The sequence below is a fragment of the Otolemur garnettii genome, unplaced genomic scaffold, assembly GCF_000181295.1.
Source record: "Otolemur garnettii isolate 467f Iridium unplaced genomic scaffold, OtoGar3 scaffold00125, whole genome shotgun sequence".
Lineage (NCBI taxonomy): Eukaryota > Metazoa > Chordata > Mammalia > Primates > Galagidae > Otolemur > Otolemur garnettii.
The window spans coordinates 98,863-107,709 of NW_003852520.1; the positions used below are offsets into that span (position 1 = coordinate 98,863).

At 40.1% G+C, this 8,847-nt stretch overlaps 1 protein-coding gene across 1 annotated transcript in view; it reads right to left on the reverse strand.

Moving 5' to 3' along the window:
• MYRFL (myelin regulatory factor-like) overlaps window positions 1-8,847 on the reverse strand; it is a 148,570-nt gene that overhangs the window by 79,651 nt on the left and 60,072 nt on the right. Inside the window, exons 7-8 of the mRNA XM_012810094.2 lie at window positions 3,832-4,027; window positions 1,029-1,105 (exon numbers count right to left, since the gene is read on the reverse strand). Of these exons, the coding sequence (XP_012665548.2) occupies window positions 1,029-1,105; window positions 3,832-4,027 (273 nt within the window). The remainder of the gene's footprint in view (window positions 1-1,028; window positions 1,106-3,831; window positions 4,028-8,847) is intronic.

Below are 8,847 nucleotides of genomic sequence, written 5' to 3' on the forward strand. Positions count from 1 at the left end.
AGGGCCCTCTGCTCACACACCACGTGTGGGTGCTTTCACCTCCACACAGGGGAGAAAAGACATTCCTGCTGCTGCCACCACTGCTGTGCCTGCAGGCACCTCCTGCCTGGAGCATTCTTGGGGTTCCTGGGGAGCCTTTCATCTCCTTCACACTTCTGCCTTCTGACCTAGCTGTGGGAGGCACCCCCCCAGAGAAGGCCCCCACACAGCCTGCTGGGCAGGTGAGAACCAGATGCACCAGGCAAGTGGAGTGCTATGTTTGTACAAGTGGCTTCTGCTCAGTGGGTCCAGGATGTGGGACCAACTGGGGTTGGTTGACTCGGGGTCAGGACCACTGAGGCGTCTGTGTTGCATCCTAGACAAGTCAGTCTGAAAGGAAACTTCCCTTCATGTCACTCACACAGAGGACTCTGGCTGGGGCTGCCATGTTCCTTCAGATACTACCAGTTGTATGTGCTTTCTATCTTGGAACCCACTCTGCCATCTATCAATGTCACTCAGAAAATAATAAATAATGAGATTGTAATCACAGCATGGATCCAGAACCTTGAAATTAATTCAATTGGCACCATGCCAGTTTAAATGAAAAATTAAAGGGAAGATCTAGCCATAATCTTTCTCAAGGCACCAAAGTTGTTAGTGAGGTTGTTAGCAAAATTGTTAGTAATAAACAATTATAAAAATAATGATTTTTAAATGGATCTTTTAATAAGAAGAATTTTTTGTAATGCTGTCAATGCATTTTAACAACTTTATTTTTGTTAGTAACATATGTTCATAATATTAACAAATTATTACTAATTTCCTTTTATAATTTTTTGTAGGTCTTGCTATGTTGCCCAAGCTGTTCTCAAACTCCTGGCCTGAAGCAATCCTCCCGCTCAGCCTCTCACAGTGATGGGACTGCAGACACGAACCCCCTAAATTAGATTCTACAGTGGATTTCATTTTAAACAGGCAAAATAAATTAGGCGATAGGTCTTCTTCCCCAAAACATTCACAAAGGAATTCAGAAAAGAAATTCTTACTTAACAGGATTGAAAATGTTTTTGCTTCTATCTGCTTGGGACTGTTCAATAGCAATTATTTGATTGGTGGCTTCTACCTATATGGAACAACAAAAAGTAAATTAACTACTTTAATTACTTTATTTATAATAATACAAATTAGTAAAGAACATTCAAATACTTAAAAGTTTTCTAAGGCCCCATGCTAGGCACTGGCCAGGAGGGCAAGTTACAGCCAGTCCCCGAGTTACAAACATCCAACTGACGTGACTCACACTTATGAACAGAAGCTCTTAATCATACCTGTTCCAACTTACATGCAAATCAAATTTAATGCAAGAACAAACCTGCATGACCTATCTCATTCTTCACCCGGGAACTGTCTATAGAAGACAACGGTCCCTACCTTAAAGCACTGTACTGTTGGTGAGAAAATAAATAAATACTTGTGAAATTAAACAACAAAAGCACAACAGAATGTTCTGAGTAAGTGGTGAATACTGAGTGGGCTAATAGATTATTAAAACATCAGGAGCAAAACATAAGAGCAAGGCCGCTCTAAGGACGCATGCGTGCATTCACTCATCTACTGAGCACCTGTTATGGACCAGGCACTACTCTGGGCATTAGGGATAAGAAGTGAACAAAATTAACAGACTCTCTGCCCTTGGAGAGAGAGCCTCTATTCTACTAGAAGTAAATATATATGGCAAACAATATAAATAAATAGAATATATAAGATGGTATTTATTTGGCACCTGTTATATACACTTCTTGTTGTTCTGTGAATAGCAGCAAAGGCATGTGAGACCAGGCCCACAATACACAGCCTGTGAGTGTTCACAGTGTGACCTCCTTTCTGGAAAGCAGTTGGGCAGCCTGTATCAACAACTTTAATAGCATTCACCTCTTTAATGTATAAAGTCCCTGCTGTGAATTTATCCTCATGCAAACGAGTGTTCACTGCAGATTTATTAACAATAATAAAAAATTGGAAATATCCAAAATGTCTAATGATAAAGAAACTAATAGGATGCATTCCTATAATGGAACACTATTTCATCATGATTATAAACATTTTTATAATATAAAATTATATCATGTAATGTTATTGTTCACAATATAATATTAGCAATATAAGATTAATTTTAATAACAGAAAAATTAGGCTATCACATGGTGGATCCCAATTATGAAGGAATTTTAATCTCTTATTCATATATTTCTATTATGTTTCAAACTTTTCACAATGAACTTATATTATTTCCATAATAAAAACAAATTTGTTTGTTTCTTGTTTGTATTTATTTATTTATTTTGAGACAGAGCCTCAAGCTGTTGCCCTTGGTAGAATGCCATGGCATCACAGCTCACAGCAACCTCCAACTTTTGGGCTCAAGCGATTCTCCTGCCTCTGCCTCCCAAGTAGCCGGGACTACAGGTGCCCGCCACAATACCTAGCTATTTTTTGTTGCAGGCATCATTGTTGCTTGGTGGGCCCAGGATGGATTTGAACCCGCCAGCTCAGGTGTATGTGGCTGCTTGAGCCACAGACACTGAGCCTATATTTATTTTTTTGTTTTATTTTTGGTTTGGTTTGTAAAAATACAAGTAGAGTCCAGAGAGGGGGAGGGGAGAAGAAAGAGATAGGAGGGAGAGGGGAAGGGTCTCTGGGGGATCTCACCTACTGTGCACAGTGTGGAGGTGTTCAGCACACCCCAAGTGAAAGCTCAACTACAACTTGAACTTCACCTTAGAAACAAAACAACATTATCTAAACACTTTTACCTTCATTTTAATATGAAATTTTAAAAAAAGGAAGTATAGAAATTCAGAGCATCTGGGATGGTACTTTTATTGATCAAGGTGAGAAAAATTCAACCTCCACCATGTGTGAAGGCCCCACCCCTCTAACTGGGTTCCTACAACAATCCGTGGGAGAAGGCAGGAAAAAAAGGAGTTCAGTTTGGCCCAAGAGCACTGGAGATGTGCAGCAGGCGAGCCTAATTTCAGGAGACTCAGCGCCTGCACCGGCTTAGCCATCAGGATGAAACATGCAGATACTCAATGCTTCTCCTGAGGAAGCTCAAGGTGAGATCCTACATCAAGCAATAGTTTTGACCACTAGGAAGCATGCAGCCTGCATTCTAAACCCAGGTCTACCATTTACTGTCTTGGGTGAATTGTGTAACATTACGGGGCTTCAGTCTCCCCTCTGTTAAATGAAATTCTTGATTGCTTAGCTCTTTTTGAAGTCAGAGACCTCTTTGAGAATCTAACAAAAATTATCAATTTACTCTACTGAAAATATCACAGTATCAATGAAGAATAAGTTAGGTGACAGAAGTGCACGATTTGCACACTGAAATGACACAGTTTGAAGTGATGCTGTGCCATTTCCTGAGCCAAGACTTAAAGAATTGGCATCTTGGGTGGCGCCTGTGGCTCAAGAAGTAGGGCGCCAGCCCCGTATACCGAGAGTGGCAGGTTCAAGCCCAGCCCCAGCCAAAACTTCAAAAAAAAAAAAGAATTGGCATCTTCCACTTCTGGTGTCTGGGAACACCCATTCTCAGAGCCCGCTCACCATACTCTGAGCAAGCAAAAGCGAAAACCTCCCATCAAGAGCTGCATTTGAACTCCAACAGAGGCCAGCCAAAGAGGCATTACCATAGCCAAGCTCTGACCACGTTGCAGATTTGTGACCCAAATAAAGGACTGTTACTATTTTAAGTCATTTCATTTCAGGATGGTTTGTTACACAGCAGTAGACATCTGGAACACTTAATCATGTTGACTGAAGTAAATGAACTAAATAAAAAACATACCTTAATTCCAAAAGCTTTCAAGTAAAACATTTCTATTGGCTTTAGGCCCATTTGGGTTTTAACAAATTTTGGATTTCCCCAAACTTGGATGTGGATGGTTATCTGAAAATGGTTCTTCTTTTGACAAACAAAAGCTTCATCTGCTGGTGAAAAATTAAATCCTTTGTCTGTTACAACTCTATAGCCCACATCAGGTCTGGGAAAAGAGAAGCCAGGAAACCAATTTTACAAATATTTTCTACACGGTTCTTCCATTAATAATTTTAATTCCATAAACAATTCAAGAAAATACTTTGTGGAAAGTGCTTATTCTATATTTAATCAATTGATTCTTGAATATTTAATGAAAGTAATATTTCAAAAGCTGGCAGTCTCCCAGCTTTCTAAATTCTCACAAGGAGGAGGTATAATTCTCACCAAATGGAAGCCTGGCTTCCTCAGACTGCCTTTCCCCTTCACACTTTCTACACTTATAATTTAACTCCACAATGCAATAGAAAGATGCAGGCTAGAGACTGAAAAGTCCATACATTATACAGACTTGTGAAACATCTGGGATAGAATTAATCTCTTCTTTTACAACAAGTCTCTAAATTTAATCAGCAACACTATACTCAAATAATCACCCAGATGAGTAAAGATTTAGCCTATCAGTGGCCATATGAAGAACAGGCTGGTCACAATGACCAGAATAGCTTTCAAACCCAACTAGCCATAGCCAGTCATGCTACTTATTGGAAGCCCTTTTTCAGTAGAGTATAGTAATTTACTTTTTATTCTCCCAATTAGGTAATAGAACTGAAAACTCACTATAGTAGTTACTTCTGCAGAAAGGAAGTGGATAATTGTGGGGTAGCTAATCAGACTTTTGTCACTGCTATTTTCATGTGTGTGTGTGAGAGAGACAGACAGAGAGAAAGAAAGCAGCCCAGGGCCAGGTTTGAACCCCTCTCTCCCAGCGCACAAGGCCAGCACTCTCACCACCGAGCTAGGGGTTCCCAGCCATTGTTATTTTCAATAGTAGAGTTTGAGCATAAAGACGGAACATCCCTAGTCCAATAATCCAAAATCTGAAACGCTCCAAATGCTCCAAAACCTTTCTGAGTGCCAACATGACAACTCAAAGGTAATGCTCATTGGACCATTTCAGATTCCAGATTGTTGCATTAGGTAAGTTAATGCTTAACTGATAAGTATAATACAAATATTCTCCAAATCTGAAAAAATCCAAAATCAGAAATCCTTCTGGTTCTCAGTATTTCAGATTAGCAAAACTCATCCTGTCATCTGTTTAATGAAATACTTTTAAAATGTTAATACAGGGGGAGGGGCAAGATGGCTGACAGGTGCCAGCCTCCGACTGAAGCTCCCATCCAGAGGGAAGGATAACGTCCAGAAAATACCCAGTAAAACTGAAGACTGGGAGCCTGGCTGAGAGAGAAGAGTGATATCTGCAGTACACCTCTGCTGAGGCAAGTTGCGACTCCAAGAAAGCAATCTACAGGTACAACATCCCAAAGGAAAAGTGTCCATCCTCTGCGCCAAGAAAGTTGTATTTTTCTCTTTGTTTTCTCTTCATCTGCTCCTGTAAGTTTTCTACAGGTAAGTGGTGAACTGAGGACCTATTATCTCACCCCACGTGTGAAGGTACAGGAAGGGGGGTCTACTCCCCTAGAGGGACCCTGCTGAGATTCCAAACACTCTCTCACCAGGCAGAAGAACCGAACTAACATTTTCGCTGCCATTTTGAATTCCCAGTCCACCTTTCCCTCTTTGCCTACAGAGACGGGGTGGGGGGGCCTAAGCATCCCCCACCCCTGGAGGACCAAGCACCCAGTCCCAGCTCTGCAGCTGGAGACCTGCTGGAGCTGGGCGCATTCCACAGGTGGTGGCAGAGATTCCTGCTCCAGGCACCCGTACCTGGTGGCCCCAGAACTTCTTCTAGAGCCACGCGCATCCTGCTGGCAGCGGCAGCAATTCCCACTCCCCCATCCAGCGGCCCCAGAACTGCCAGAGCCATGTGCTCCTGGCACCCCCGGCTGGCAGCCCAAGAGCTATAAGAGGACAGTCAGTTGAAAGGGAACCACAATTGAACGGAGGTACCCCAAGGTGAAGAGCAGAAGCCACAGCACCAGGAACAATAAGGCTCACACCACTGAGGCTCTTCTGGACAGACACATTCTGCCTCTCTGGGCAACCAGAGGAAGCTGGCATCTTCTCCAGTGGCAGCCACTGGCTGAAGAGTTCTGGTATGGATTTCAAACAGTGTAAATTCAGCATGGGGCAGAATCAGAGGAAAAACTCTGGTAACTTGAATAACCAGAGTAGATCAACTCCCCCAAGGAAGGATGGGGCAGATGCAATTGAAAATCTCATCCATAAACAGATGGCTGAGATATCAGAAATTGAGTTCAGAATCTGGATAGCAAATAAGATTAACAGAATGGAGGAAAGGAGGGAATTAGAATTTCAAATTATTCAAAAGATATCTCAAGAATTCATGATTTCAAAGATAAAATGACCAAATATTTTAACACATTGAGGCAAGAGCTTGCAGCCTTCAAAGACCTGAAAAATATGGTAGAATCCCTCAGTAACAGAATAGAGCAGGCAGAGGAAAGGATCTCTGACACTGAAGACAAAGCTTTTGAATGTGCCTAAATGCTCAAAGAGGAAGAGAAATGGAGAGCAAAAACAGATAATTCTCTCAGAGAACTCTGGGATAATTCAAAGAAAACTAATATTTGCCTTATAGGAACCCCTGAAGGTGACGAAGTTGCTTCACAAAACACAGAGGCTCTTCTTCATGAATTATGAAAGAGAACTTTCTAGAAATGCCAAGAGATTCTGAAATTCAGATAGCAGTTTCAGAACCCCAGCATGATTCAACCTGAATAAGACATCCCCCAGGCACATCATAATTAACTTCACTAAAGTTAATATGAAAGAGAAAATCTTAAAAGCAGCGAGACGTAAGAAAACCATAACCTACAAGGGGAAGAATATTAGAATAACTGCAGATCTCTCTGCTGAAACCTTTCAGGCAAGAAGAGGGTGGTCATCGACTTTTAATCTCTTAAAACAAAATAACTTTCATCCCAGGATCCTGTATCCAGCTAAACTGAGTTTCATTTATGATGGAGATTAAATACTTTAATGACATTCACATGTTGAAGAAATTTGCCATAAGTAAACCAGCTCTCCAGGATATTCTCAGACCTATCCTCCATAAAGACCAGCGCAATCCTCCACCAACTTCCACAGTGGCAAAAGGATTAAAAATGCCCACTGGACTCAAAAAACTTGAAACCCAAAATGTTACCAGGCTTATCAATATTCTCAAACGATGTGAATGGCTTAAATTATCCCCTAAAGAGGCACAGGTTGGCTGACTGGATAAAAAAACTCAGGCCAGATATCTGCTGCATACAAGAATCTCATCTTACCTTAAAAGATAAATATAGACTCAGGGTGAAGGGATGGTCATCTATATTCCAGGCAAATGGAAAGCAGAAAAAAGCAGTTGTTGCAATTTTATTCGCAGATACAATAAGCTTTAAACCAACAAAACTAAGCAAGGATAAAAATGGTCACTTTATATTTGTTAAGGGTAATACTCAATACGATGAGGTTTCAATTATCAATATTTATGCACCCAACCAGAATGCACCTCAATTTATAAGAGATACTCTAGTAGGCATGAGCAACTTGATTTCTCCCAGCTCCATCATAGTCGAAGATTTTAATACTCCTTTGGCAGTGTTGAATAGATTCTCCAATAAGAAGCTTAGCAAAGAAATTTTAATTTAAACTTAACCATTCAGCATTTGGATTTAACGGACATCTACAGAACATTTCATCCTAACAAAATTGAATACACGTTTTTCTCATCAGCTCATGGAACATACTCCAAAGTTGACCACATCTTAGGTCACAAGTCTAACCTCAGTAAATTTAAAAGTATAGAAATTATTCCATGCATCTTCTCGGACATTCATGGAATAAGAGTTGAACTCAGTAACAACAGGAATCTTCAGACTCATACAAAAACATGGGAGCTAAATAAACGTATGCTCAGTGATAGGTGCATCAGAGACAAGATCAAGAGGGAAATTACCAAATTTTTGGAACAAAACGATAATGAAGACACAGGTTACCAGAACCTCTGGGATACCACAAAGGCAGTCCTGAGAGGGAAATTTATAGTACTGCAAGCCTTCCTCAAGAAAACAGAAAGAGAGGAAGTTAACAACCTAATCGGACATCTCAAGCAACTGGAAAAAGAAGAACACTCCAATCCCAAACCAGCAGAAGAAAAGAAATAACCAAAATTAGAGCAGAATTAAATGAAGTTGAAAACAAAAGGATTATACAACAGATCAATAAATCAAAAAGTTGTTTTTCTGAAAAGGTCAATAAGATAGATAAACCTTTGGCCAACCTAACCAAGAAAAAAAGAGTAAATCACTAATTTCATCAATCAGAAATGGTAAAGATGAAATAACAACAGACCCCTCAGAAATTCAAAAAATCTTTAATGAATATTACAAGAAACTTTATTCTCAGAGATATGAAAATCTGAAGGAAATTGACCAATACTTGGAAGCATACCACTTTCCGAGACTTAGCCAGAATGGGGTGGAAATGTTGAATAGGCCTATATCAAGTTCTGAAATAGCATCAACTATAAAAAATCTCCCTAAAAAGAAAATCCCAGGACCAGATGGTTTCACATCAGAATTCTACCAAACCTTTAAAGAGGAACTAGTACCTATATTACTTAACCTCTTCCAAAACATAGAAAAAGAAGGAATACTACCCAAAACATTCGATGAAGCAAACATCACCTTGATCCCCAAACCACGAAAAGAAAATTATAGACCAATATCACTAATGAATATTGATGCAAAAATATTCAACAAGATCCTAACAAACAGAATCAAGCAACACATCAAAAAAATTATACACCACAACCAAGTGGATTTTATCCCAGGATCTCAAGGATGGTTCAACATA